The following is a 13,950-nucleotide window of genomic DNA, read 5'->3' on the forward strand; positions in this document are numbered from 1 at the left end:
TTATAAATACTTGTGAGTTTGTTACTACCACCATCTCCCACGGAACAGATGAAGACGCTGAGGCACAGAGAGGTTAAGCAACTTGCCTAGAGTCACACATCTGGTAAGCAGAGAAACCAGGGTTCCATCCCAGGGTGCCTGAGAGTAACAGCCACGTTTCTCACTCCGTGATATGTCCTCGTGGGAAGTGGATCCCACCACATAATCATAGAAAGTCTCAAAGCTAGGTCCTTCCCCACCCCCTCACATAGGAGTCAGCACAACTACTTCACTATTAGAGTCCCTTGATGTAGCCCAGGCTTGTAATAAAATTCACACATGAAGAACAACTCCAAACACTGTCTATCTAAAATCTGGAACTCAGCTATCATGTTGGGCCTTTCCAGATTTACCATCTTTTAAAATCAAGTTGGTTTTTGTGCTAGAGCAGCTATTAAAGTTTCCTATACTCCTTTGTCATCCACTAAGGTCAGTGTTGACTTTCAGGAAAATGACCGATGTAGAGCATCACAGAAGAGAGAAAGCAAGGGGAGTGGCTTACCATCAAGAGATTACAAAAGAGTGGATATAGACCAATGGGTCGTTGATTTCTCCTTATTAAAAAGCAAGGGCCACATCGAAGCAAGACTTCTTATCAACCCTCTACATGGCAAATCTACTGAGGTTGATTAGGTTGAACATCCCAGATGTTCAATGCAGCTTTGTTCATGAGCAGGAAAAATAACTGGTAGAAGTTTAACGGGCAAAGCCGAGCAAAAAAATAAAAAACCAGTCTCAGCTGCTGTTGCTTCCAGGTTACTCTCTCCCCAAATTTGATGACCAAGTTTTCTGGGACAGAGGATTTGAGTGGTCGTTGGTGGGCAGCAAGGAAGGGATGAGGAAAAAGATATAGACCCTTGAAGGCAAAGCAGAGAGAAAGGGAACCACTACGGAACATTGATTAATGGAGAAAGAAGGAGAACTTAACTTTCCTAGTTTCCTAAATAATTCTCTTTGCAATTCCAACTCACTGCCACATCATTGGGATAATTAGTCCAATTCTCTGCTTTGCCAAGGGGAAAAAAAAAATGCAACTCCAAATGGAAAGGTATGGCTCAAAAACACATTCAGGCACATTGAAAGAAAACCTGTGTGAACAGCCAAACATTTGTTCAAAGGCTCTTGAACAAAATCTCAATGCTTTTTTTGAGGCAAAATCTATGTGAAACATCACAAGGGGCTGTGGCCCCATGCTTATATCACAATGTAACTTACATGATTCCCCTTTATTTTTTTTTAAGATTTTTTGAACACTTTTGGTTTTGCCTTAAAAAAAATCATTCAGAACTTGGGAGGACAGGAATTTATTGGTTCAGATTATTTGATGAAACCCACTCTTTATAGGCAGGCAAAGCACATGTAGGAAAGACAAAGAAAATATCATGCAAAGAGAAACTCTTTACCTGCATAGAATTCAGGACTGTACACTGCACCCACAACTGGATTCAATTTCCAGCCTTAAAACAAATACACAAAAATGTTATCACATTTGATTCAACAACTCATATCATTGCAAGTTAACCACAAGTCAAATGGGTTGGCGTTTTTTTTTTTTTTATGGATTTATGGCCTTCTTTGATTTTCTGCCTACATAATAGTACAGAAACTACTGACCAGCTACAGATGAACCTTTTGAAAAGGATATGGTGATTGATTTTGCCCCATATCCATATTTTCTAAAGCCCCTATAATAACTTAAGTATTTTGTTCTTCTTTCATGTATCACTGCTAGATAATCCATCACCTCTCTTTGTATTAAGTTTGCAAAAATTTGGAAGCGCACATAAAACAGAATTCTTTTAGAAACATTCTTCAGTTCAGTTCAGTAGCTCAGTCATGTCTGACTCTCTGTGACCCCATGGACTGCAACATGCCAGGCCTCCCTGTCCATTGCCAACTCCCAGAGTTTACTCAAACTCATGTCCATTGAGTCAGTGATGCCATTCAACCATCTCGTCCTCTGTTGTCCCCTTCTCTTCCTGCCTTCAATCTTTCCCAGCATCAGGGTCTTTTTTAATGAGTCAGCTCTTCGCATCAGGTGGCCAAAGGATTGGAGTTTCAGCTTTAGCATCAGTCCTTCCAATGAACACCCAGGACTGATTGTCTTTAGGATGGACTGGTTGGGTCTCCTTGCAGTCCAAGGGACTCTCAAGAGTCTTCTCCAACACCACAATTCAAAAGCATCAATTCTTCCACGCTCAGCTTTCTTTATAGTCCAACTCTCACATCCACACATGACTATGGAAAAACCATAGCTTTGAGTAGATGGACCTTTGTTGGCAAAGTAATGTCTCTGCTTTTTAATATGCTGTCTAGGTTGGTCATAACTTTTCTTCCAAGGAGCAAGAGTCTATATTCTAATAATTGTCATTCCTAATTGTGACCCAGAGACCCCATAGAATTCCAAAGTGCTTTCTAAAACCCAAATAAAATGACATTCATTCACTATAGATTGTGTGGAATACATTTTGAAGAATTCAAGAACCATACAAATTCTTAGTCAATGCATGATATCTAAGAGAACTTTCAAATAACCTGTATATAGGATTAACAGAATTTTGTAATTTTCCAAATGTTCTGCATGGTGCATTTTCTGTAAAATAAATCCTGGCCCTTTAGAAACTTCTACTTAAGAAAATAGCAAACAAGATTATCTGCAAATCAGGAAGCTATCTGCACTACACAAGCACTGCACACTATTTAGGGAACAATCTATGGGCTTCCCTGGTGGCTCAGTGCTAAAGAATCCACCTGCAATGCAGGTGACATAGGTTCAGTCCCGGGGTTGGGAAGATCCCCTGGAGAAGGAAATGGCAGCCCACTCCAGTATTCTTGCCAGGGAAATTCCATGGACAGAGGAGCTTAGCAGGCTATGGTCCATGGGTTCTCAAGACACGACTTGGTGACTAAACCACCAGCTCAAAAAATGATCATACTTTAGGGTTTAGTGATTAATTCCTGTTTCTTCTGTTTTGTGTGTGTGTGTGTGTGTGTGTGTGTGTGTGTGTGTGTGTGTGTGTGTGTGTGTGAAAGCATCTATTATAGAACTGCTGAAAGACAGGGGACAGGTATGGGAAACCCTGTGTCCTTGGGCTGAAGGTTAAACACCAGAGGTCCTTTACTAAATGCTCCTGAGAAAAAGCAATGGTGAGAGTTGTGATGTGAGAGAAGGTATTTCTGACAAGTACTCTCAGAGCTTTTTCTGGAAGGGAGAGGTGTGCCATCCCATTGCCTGGTACAAGTGATGCACCTATAAGAACAGCTGAGAGGTAGCCACAACCTACTGAGCCACTAAGGAAGCGTGTGTGTGTGTGTGTGTGTGTGCTCAATCATGTCTGACTCTTTGTGACCCCATGGACTGTAGCCACTGAGGAAGACAGATAGAGTAACTCCCCTACATATGAACAAGTTCCATTCTGAGAGCATGTGCATATGTCCAGTTTGTTTGTAAGTCCAACAAAGTTAGCTTAGATACCCAACTGACACAATTGGCTATATAGGTTTATAATACTTTGCACACAAATAACACATAAAAACAAAAAATAAAGAAGACATTTTTAATCTTACACCTTGAAAAGGATAGCAGTATAACGGCTGGCATCCAGGAGCTGGCATCAAAGGAACACGCAAGAAGAGAAGGGAGAGGGGGTGGGAGATGGTAGAACTGAAGGATCGTCAGCAATAGGAGATGGAGGGTGAGCTGCAACTTCATTCATGCCGGACGCATCTATCTATCATCTATCTGTCCGTCCATCCATTCATCCATCCATCTGTATCATTTCTATTATGTCTTTTGATTGATCAATCAACTTATCAGCTCTTATCAAAGCTGACCTGACATCTTCTTAGGCACACAGCTTCATGGCATTATCTATCTACCAATGATCTACCAGTTTACTATATCTCCCTATAGAAAACTTTCAATTAACATAAACATAAAAGAAACAAAACAATACTCTCCCTCCTCAGGAAATCCGTGCCATCTTACAGTCACAAGCATTAATTGAGAGCGATAACTGAGTAGGTCTCCTCTACAAGAAGCCAGCTAGGATCTGGGAGCAGCAAAATCCAATGATACTGCTCAGGGAGCCCTGGAAACATCAGAAGAGGGTTTTCCCTTCTTCCCATCACTGGTCCTGACTCTTACATAAAGCTACTCTACTCCCACCGGAGGAGAAACAAAGGCACATCTGAACCACACCTCAGACATGGAAACCTAACTTCTCATTTCCCTCCTCCCTCTGAAGTGGATTTCTCACCAAGACATCCCCCTTCAGCAAATGGCATCTCCATCCGCTTCATTCCTCAAAACAGAATTCTTGATCAATAATGCCTTGATGCTCCCTTAATCCTCACATATCCTGTACCATCCATTAAAAAATCCTATAGGTTAGACTTTGAAAAGGTACTTCTACTCTCTCTACATCCCTCTCTTACCAATGCCATCATGCTAGCCTAGACATTTCTATTTCTTAAGTACATGGCAACAAACAAGTCCACATAATCTAACTCCAGTCCCTTTATATGGTACCACTGTTTCCCTCCCTCCAATCTACGGTGATATTGGCCTATTAAATCTTTTCTAAAGAACCAAAGATCCTTCTAGAGCATTCTGAATTGTACCCACTGCTTGCTCTGCTTGGACAAATCTGCCCAGTACTCAAAGTTTACCAGCTATGACAAACCCAGACAGCATATTAAAAAGCAAAGATATCCCTTTGCCGAAAAAGTTCCCTCTAGTCAAAGCTATGGTTTTTCCAGCAGTCATGTACGCATGTGAGAGTTGGACCATAAAGAAGGCTGAGCACCGAAGAACTGATGCCTTCAAAATGTGGTGCTGGAGAACTCTTGAGAGTCCCTTGGACTGCAAGATCAAACCAGTCAATTCTAAAGGAAATCAACCCTGGATATTCATTGGAGGGACTGATGATGTAGCTGAAGCTCCAATACTTTGGCTACTTGATGCAAAGAGCCGACTCATTGGAGAAGACCCTGATGCTGGGAAAAACTGAAGGCAAAAGGAGAAGGGTGTGACAGAGGATGAAATGATTGGATGGCATCACCGACTCAATGGATGAGTTTGTGCAAACTCTGGAAGACAACGAAGGACAGGGAAGCCTGGCGTGCTGCAGTCCATGGGTTGCAAAGAGTCAGACTCAATTGAGCAACTGAACAACAACGTCTTCTCCAGGGCAGGCTGCCTAATGTCTCTCCCTTCCCCAGTCTTCAGGCTGTTCCCTGATGCAATTCCCAGCTTTGTTTTCTGCAAAGCAGTTAACACCGCTTAGATTTCTCTTTTTTCTTTCTTCGCTTGCTCTTAATTGTTTCTATAACCACCCTCCCTCATTAAAATTGATGGTAAAGCGAGCGGGACTGACTGCTGTCCGAAGTGAATTCCCAACATACAAAACTGTGTGTTTGGATCCATAAATATTTACTTAGTTTTGCTCTAAAGGAACTGAAAGAATAAAGAGCTTTTTTCTAATGGACTCATTCCTTTTTGGCTGTGCTCTCCTTCCAACCATCGATGACCTGCTTCCTTATACACATTTACAAAAAAAGGGGAGGCACCATTAGGGGTGACTGTCTTCAAGGGAAAGGCAATAAGAATCCAGCTCTTGAAAATCACCTCTGCTCATACTTAACAGGGCTCTTGCAGGCTTATGTAAATGCATGCAAATCACATGCAAATGGTCTCCTAGTCCCTTCCACTCCTTCTAGTACCTGGAAGGGACCCTTGGGATCACCCTGCTGGAGACAGGAGCCTGCACTGTCAGGAAGACGGACAAAATGATCCCAGTTTTAATTTCTAAGGCAGTTTGTGTTTGTCCCCAGGCCTCACGAATTCAGAGATTTTGATCAAGGACATTAAACCGAACAATGAGGCTTACAGCAAAGGGAGAATTGCTGATAAAAGCCCATGGCTCCCAGCCTCCCAGAGCCCCCATACAAGAAGGCAATGGAGCAGACACCAGACACATGGGGGTCTCACTCCACATCAGACATAAGAGCTGTTTAGAGGGACCCCTCTGCAGCCCTGCTTCAAGGGGCTGCCTCCAAATCAGTGCTCCCCTCCTTAAATTCAGCTTCTTAAAGGTCATCTGCCAGCCTTCTGTAGAAAACACTGGCTGAGGTCCTCCGTGTTAACTATGGCTATATAGGGTGTTAAAAGACAGGTCTGAATGTGCACACAAACAAATCAACACATGTCTTCTCCAGGGCTTTGCTGAGTTGGATTTCAAGGAAAACCCATTCAAGAAAGCACCCTTAAATGCCCGACAGGCATTTCCAAAACTGTCCTGAGGCTTTCTAAAGACATGTACTGCAGATGCCAGGAATCTGGTATTTGAAATGCTGCAGAAGGCAATGCCCAAAATGAAAAGTCATTTGCACATTGCATCCAGTTCACTCAGTAACTTTTTCTTTTTTTGAAATACATGTTTATTGTCAACATTTAAATTTCATCTATGATACAAGATTTCTGCTTCTCTTCAAATATGAGCAGAAATGGCACCTTCAGGAATTCCCTACAGACCAATTTGCTGGGGTGACCAGGGACCACCCTCACTTAAGCCCCCAGTTTGTCTGTTCCCTGTTACATGCTTGGCTTGGGGGCCAAAAATCAGCGCTCTTTTGGCTACCCTGTGCTGTTTTTTCCTTCTGCTGCTGCTGATGCTAAGTCGCTTCAGTCGTGTCCGACTCTGTGCGACCCCATAGATGGCAGCCCACCAGGCTCCGCCGCCCTTGGGATTCTCTAGGCAAGAACACTGGAGTGGGTTGCCATTGCCTTCTCCGGTTTTTTCCTTCCAGAAAACTATTTTGCTTTGCTCAGTATGAAAACAAAAGAGAGTCAAAAAGGCTGCAAGTTTCTCAGACCTTCTCTGTTTATTTTACCTGGCCAGCCTCTGTTGGCATCCGAATATTTTATCCTTAAACTAGTATATCTATCTGCTTACTATCATAGCAAGAAATGGAACAAGATGGCTATTTATTATTGATATTATCATGTCATTACATTTTTAGGGCACTTTGTGCCTGCCACTGTTGAGTATTTCATCTCCTGTGTGTGTGTGTGTGTGTGCACGCACGTGCGCTTGTGAGAGTTTGTGCACACTCCATCACTCAGTTATGTCTGACTCTTTGTGACCCCATGGACTGTACCCTGCCCGTCTCCTCTGTCCATCGAATTTTCCAGGCAAGAACACTGGAGTGGGTTGCCATTTCCTCCTTCAGGGGATCTTCCCCACCCCAAGGATTGAACCCGAATCTCTTTCCGTCTCCTATGGAGACAGGTGGATTCTTTACCGCTGAGCCACCAAGGAAGCTTCATGTCCCGTAATAACCTCAAACATCCTATATAGTAGGTCCCATTATATCTACAGGTCCCACTTGAGAAAGCTCTTATGCAGAACGTTTCAACAGCCCCCCTGCAGGTCAACCATCCCTAAAAAACAGAGGTGATATAAAATCCACCTCTATACAGTTTTGGATCTTTTTGTTCAGTTTTCACCCTTCTTGTGAACGCTGAGAAAATAGAAGAGCTACATCCAACACTCACACCTCTCCAACACTGAAGAAATTCCTGGGATTATGGTTCTCCACTTATTTTACAGAGCAAATATTTGATCGCCAATGAGCACAGTAAACCCTAACTCTTCTCTGAGGCTTGATGTCCTTAGGAAAACCCAGCAATATGGAAGTAGCCCACTCAACTCCCTCTTGATGGAGCTTTCAGATCGGGAGGGTTTTCCAGACCCTTCTATGTCATTCCACAGTCTTTTAGAGGCAAGCTCAAAGGTCCTGGGAAAGGACCTCCACAGTATTATTAATCTACCTCCTCCATAGTATTATTAACTGTGCTCCTCTAGAGCAGAGAGTCCTAGTAACGTGTCTATCATGTTTTGGATCCTGTCTTACTCATCACTGGAAATTCTGCAGCTGCTTAACACTTTGTTGGATGATTGACTGATATCCAAAAGGAACGCATGAAATGTGATGATGGCACTGATAGTTAGATTCTTTTCCATTTGGGGATGACCTCAAAAGTCGATGACTTGAGTAAATCCATAATTTTGCTGAAGCCTAAGTTTGATGGTTTGTGAGGATGAATGAGGTAGCTCACAAATGAATCCCCCAAATCACTTAATTTTCTCATTGCTGCGTGACTTCATTGATCCTCACTTTTCTATTTTTCCCTCCAACTTTATTGAGGTATAACTGGTGTCTATATTGAAAGTGTACCATTTGTGGATTTGCTATACATACACATTGTAAAATTCTTTGCATAATCAAGCTAATCAACATATCCATCATCTCACACAGCTACCACTTTCTTGTTTCTTTCTTTTTTGTGTGGTGATAAAATTTTCTATTAACACAGTCATGCTTGTTAAGGATCTAAGTGAAAGTGAAAAGTGAAAATGAAGTCGCTCAATGATGTCCGACTCTTTGTGACCCCATGGACTGCAGCCTGCCAGGCTCCTCTGTCCATGGGATTTTCCAGGCAAGAATACTGGAGTGGGCTGCCATTTCCTTCTCCAGGGGATCTTCCCAACCCAAGGATTGAACCTGGGTCTCTCGCATTGTAGGCAGATGCTTTTACTGTCTGAGCCACCAGGGAAGTCCAAGGATCTAAGAGGGCCCCTATCTTTCCAGAATGTTGTATTGCATTTTATGGGAAATTTTATTTGTAGTGATGGCACTCATGAATTAAGGATTGATAAAGTTTTGAGAATCCTTTACTTGAAGAGTAAAATTCTTCATGATCTCTTCTACAGAAACCAACTGTCTCTATACAGTTAGAATTTTCTTTTTTTTAAAGTCAATTCTACTGTGACTATCCTTCCTCATTTAGGTAACATACACAGTCTATGTAACAGGATAACCCCTTGAGTGTCCCCTTTCAGGTATACAGGTGAGAGACCCACGCGATTTATTTCCAGAAACTAAGAATGCAGAGTCCTCTGTAATGGGATAAGAGATACTTATGCCAACACATGGGCTTCCCAGGTGGCACAGTGGGAAAGAATCCACCTGCCAATGCAGGAGACAAAGGAGATGCGGGTTTGATCTCTGGGTTGGGAAGATCTCCTGGAGTAGGAAATGGCAACTTAGTCCAGTATTCTTGCTTGGAGAATTCCCTGGACAGAGGAGCCTGGGGGGGCTACAGTTCATGAGGGCGCAAAGAGTAGGGCATGACTGAGCAAACAAGCACTTGCCAAGGTGGCAGGAGTTTGGGGCTGCACGTTGAATAATCTTTTTGTTCTTGTAGCCGGTTGCCTGAGTGCAGTTCTGCAAAGTGACAGGTGAAAGTGATGCACTCGTAACACCTGGCATGGCCATAGGATTTTGTTATGTCATAATAAAAGGAAAAGATGTCACTAATTACCTCATCTCCACTAGCCTCAGATTTTACATCTTTACCACAGGAATAACTATGTCTTCTTTATAAGACACTTTGTGGACCCACTGCGTTTAAAATGTTTAACATAATGCCATACAGTCAGTATTCCAGAAATGTTGACTATTCATTGTGGCTTGAACTGTGTCTCCAAGGACCACAGGTCCAGTTTTCAGCCACTGGGTATGACATTGATCAGTAACCCTCTTTTTAAAATAAATATGCCTACATATGGCTTAAGGAATATTTGGCTTCCTTTGCCTTATTTTCTCACATCAGCAGTATACATGAACACCTATGCCTAGGCATGTGTGGTGCAAACACACACACACACAATTGCTACTTCATAATTAGAGAAAATGCCCCACAGTCAGATTGGTGCCAGCATGTACTAACTCTGGCAAGTTGCAGAGTTATAATTTTCACCCAAGTAGAAAGACTCCATGACGCATTAAATCAGAGGTTTGCTTCATTTCAGCACTGGGCATGCAAAGCCTGTTGCAGAATTTTTCTATACCATTTCAGGATTTGTCTTGGGTTGTTGAAAGCTGAAAAAATGGGTTAGCAGAACAAGTAACTCTTCTAGTCTTGCACCTTAGAGTTCTATCACATTGAGGGGATATTTTTGTTTAACGGTGCACCTTTAAAATATCAGAACAAACAAATTAATTAAGAAAGAAGAAAAACAAAAACAAAACTACCAAATGATAGTAGTATTGTTTACAACAGAAAAAAAAATGTCAATCAGTATGTAAGGTGGGAATAAACCCTTTGTATGGGATGTTACGCAACCACTAGAAAGAACGAATGTAGTCTGTATGTATTTACACTAAAAGAACTCCATATTGATTTGTAAAAGTCAATCAGAAATGATGTGTATACCATGACACCATTCATATAAAAATCATACACATGCCACGGTATTATAAATATATACTTATTACACATGTACACAAGAAAGTGTAAAATAAAATATAGATAATAATGTGTAATAGTGGCACCTTCCGAGGGGATAGGTGGGAAATCAACATGGCAGTGGTGTCATTCAAAATGCATTTTAGCCTTGTCTTCCTCCCTTCCTCCCTCCCTCCCTCCCTCTCTTTTCTAAATGTCTGTTTTTTTCATGTTTCATGTGTAATTAAAATGTTTAAAATAAAAATTCCATAAATTTTTCCTTAAGATTGTAATGAAATTGCTATTTTTTTAAAATCCATAAAACAGAGGAAAAACATCTTCCATTCTCACAATGCAACTCAACCATAAACATTTTGGGGGTAATGCCTACCTTCATTCAAATCATGCTATTTACATACAATTTCTTTTATTTTAAAACTTTTCATTCATTATGAGCCCCTTTGTAGTCTTCATCCTACTCATTTTAATGAGCATTGTATCCCACGAAACTCTAACTTTAACTTACTACATTACATTCTTTCTAACTTTGGTACAATTAAGCATGTGATTAGCATATGACATCTTCTCCCGCCCCACCCCCTCCCACCATATATCTTAAGAGACATTTCTTCTGAGGATTAAAACATCAAAATGTGTGAATATTTTAATAATTTTTCATATTTTGTAAGTCCTTATTATGAAGTGTTTTGAGATGTTTTCCTCTTGAGCAAGGGCAGAGATGCATTGTCCTGAAGGGGTCTGCAATACACAATGAACATCCTCCCTTGCCCCAGATGCCACTTGGTAACCCAGAGAGAAGTGTGTAACACACTCATACATTCTGTTCTCAGTGTGCAAGTCATCATGAGGGACCCTCCAAGGGACTTCAGAAGTCTAATAGCTCCAGAGAAGATTCAAAGCCAGAACCAAATGCTGCAGTCCCACTTCTGGGAATGATTAGTGATCAGCGAGCAGGTGATGCTTAAGGGAGAAACAAACAAAATGTCCATCCTCCATCAACTCATTCTAATTACAATAAATTAAACCACCCATGTAATTCTCAAATAATTCATATGCATCTCACCCACATGGGAGTTATTCCAGAGAGAATGAAAGAAGAACATTCACTCTTCACTTGAAAACTAAATTTGCCTTTGTCATGAAATTTATCTTACTGATTCAAGTGGTCCACTGTAGCAGGTCAGCAGCAAAGACACAGGAGCCATGCTGTGCAAATATGGCTTGTTGACACAGATTCCCCAGTTAAATTCCTTAATAGATTCTGAGGTGGAGACATTTTCTTGTAAGAGGCCAGACTCTACTTACCATTTGTATAAGGGTTGACAGTCTTTTTATTTGTCATTACACGTGCTGTGGCATTATTTACCTATGTACATAGAAAACTCAAATCAGCACATATTCCAAGGCCAGTCCACAGTTCAATTAGTTGCATGCATTATGACTGTGATTACTTATTAAAAAACAAAAAACAAAAACTAAAATGCATTTTAATTTATAAAAGGCAGTAGGTGCATAACAAAATCATACATTTTTATAATTACATTTACTTCATAACCGTTTTAACTTAACAAATCATTTCAATAAAGCAATGTCATATCATTTAAAAGTTTAATAAGGAGACAGTAAAAGCAAATTAAAAGGAACTGCATAATTGAAGATTGAAAAGCATGCGTGTACTCCATGGTAACACAGAAACAATAAATATTTTTTTAAACATAAAATAAGGTTCATATGAAGGAACATGCAGTGGAGGAGAAGAGGGGAGAGACAAGGTACAAGGGAACATAAATGTCAAAAAAAGGACAAACAAGTTTTAGCCGTATGCAACACTTTAAGGGGGAAGAACCATCGGGGAAGCAACATCTAGCATTCAACACTTGGAACAAGAGCCTTTTACATCGCAAGAATTAACAAAATCATTCAAGCTTTAAAGTCACAGCTAACAAAAGGATAAAAGAGAGGGTGCATTGTTTAACACAATATGGAGTTAACAATCTGAGTAAGATGTGCACTGGTCATATCTCAATCCAGTCAGTGCCTCCCAGGCTAGCTTAGAACGTACACTCAGTTACAGGCGTACCAATATCCAAAAAAATAGAGCATCAAGAAAACTTAATACAACAAGTCAAAAAAATTCACGTGGTATATATATGTATAGAGATATATCAGCACTAAATACGTGAAACGGCAGATGGATTTCACCACTTACCATTCACCACCATCGCCAGCATGGGTTTGTATACAGTTACCATGGTTACTGAGAGTTTGGTGAGGGGCCTAAGGATTATCGTCGAGGGTGGGGGGAAATGAAAGGCAAAATATGCAACATCTTACTCCAAAGACTAAAGCATTTTTAACTGGTATTTTTTTTTTTTTTAAGCTTTAACAAATACGACCCTATGGTCATTTTGAGGGAGAGCCAGTGGTAGAAAGAGTAGATTCTGAGTATAGGAATTTCAGCATTTTCTTTTTTTTTTTTTCATGAAGAAGGACCAGATATTGAACAGGAAATCCTGTTTGGTTCACGTTGTTAGCAAAAGAATACAAAGATTGAAACTGGCTTCTTAAAAAGGAAAAAAAAATGAAAGGTTTCATGACAAAGACCTCTCATTTTTTTTTTCCCCCAACAACTGTTCTCTTAAATGCTATTCATTTCACAATTTGGTTTAATTTGCACACCACTGTGGATCCCTCATCAGCCCTGCAGTGGAAAGAAAAAGAAAGGAAAAGAAAAGGAAAACAAAAACAGAAAACTGCTCTATAATTTGTTTTGCAACACTCTCTCCACTGCTTGGAATCTACTGCACCCATTGGTTATAAGACATGAAAAATAAAATAAGAATTAAAAAAAAAAACTTTCAGATTAACCTTTCTTTTGTCTCACTTTTGCCATCCACCTTTCAGCAGTAATAAGAGTAACATAATAAAGGAAAATTAAAAAAAAAAAGTAAGGCCAGTTTTCCTTTTTATATATAAATATATATATAAACAATGAGAAGGGAATAGGGTCACATACAAGACACAATGATGCATCTGAAACAACAAATGAGCGTGAGGCAGACACTTATCAAAAAGATGAAAAGGAAAATATTTTGGACATGCACCTCGATTTTACGGCCCTCTACCACGGTGCCGTGTAATTTCTCCCTCGCCCTGTCCGCATCGGCACTATTTTCGAAAGTTACGAAACCAAATCCCTACATGCAGGAGGGAGAAGGGAAAACAACATGCAGATTATTATTTTCAGTCAACGACCACTGCGGAACGTTCTCTCGCTTTAATTTCTATTTCTTGTCCTGGCTTCCGTTCTGTAACATGCAAATTAGAGAAATTATAAGAGTACTAAAATGTGCAATAAGTAAGCGACAAATGTGAACAAGATTTTTGTTTTCTGTCACCCCGTTAGCTGTCACCCCTGAAGAATTCAAAGAATGATACCCAAAATACCTTTCTAAATGTCACTACAGAAGAAAAGAAATCTAACGGAAAGAAAATGAGATCAAAATAAATGTACAGTGTCTTCACAGAGAAGAAAATGAAATAACGAGGGAGAAAAAAAAAAGGGAATCACTTTCTTGACATGCAAATTAAGAAGG

General features: G+C 40.5%; 1 protein-coding gene across 25 annotated transcripts in view; it reads right to left on the reverse strand.

Moving 5' to 3' along the window:
* The window catches only part of RBFOX1 (RNA binding fox-1 homolog 1), a 2,446,597-nt gene that overhangs the window by 113,139 nt on the left and 2,319,508 nt on the right, over positions 1 to 13,950 (reverse strand). For 23 of the 25 annotated variants that reach the window (XM_086375894.1, XM_086375900.1, XM_086375889.1 and 20 more), the window contains 3 exons: positions 13,459 to 13,551; positions 11,660 to 11,720; positions 1,443 to 1,496 (listed from right to left, as the gene is read on the reverse strand). In XM_086375894.1, the coding sequence (XP_086232020.1) occupies positions 1,443 to 1,496; positions 11,660 to 11,720; positions 13,459 to 13,551 (208 nt within the window). Of the gene's footprint in view, positions 1 to 769; positions 896 to 1,442; positions 1,497 to 11,659; positions 11,721 to 13,458; positions 13,552 to 13,950 lie in introns of all 25 variants that reach the window. The other 2 variants (XM_086375914.1, XM_086375911.1) reach the window with 2 other exon arrangements.

The sequence above is a fragment of the Bos grunniens genome, chromosome 25, assembly GCF_055505025.1.
Source record: "Bos grunniens cultivar Pamir isolate PY7600 chromosome 25, Bosgru_T2T1.0, whole genome shotgun sequence".
Taxonomy (NCBI): Eukaryota; Metazoa; Chordata; class Mammalia; order Artiodactyla; family Bovidae; genus Bos; species Bos grunniens.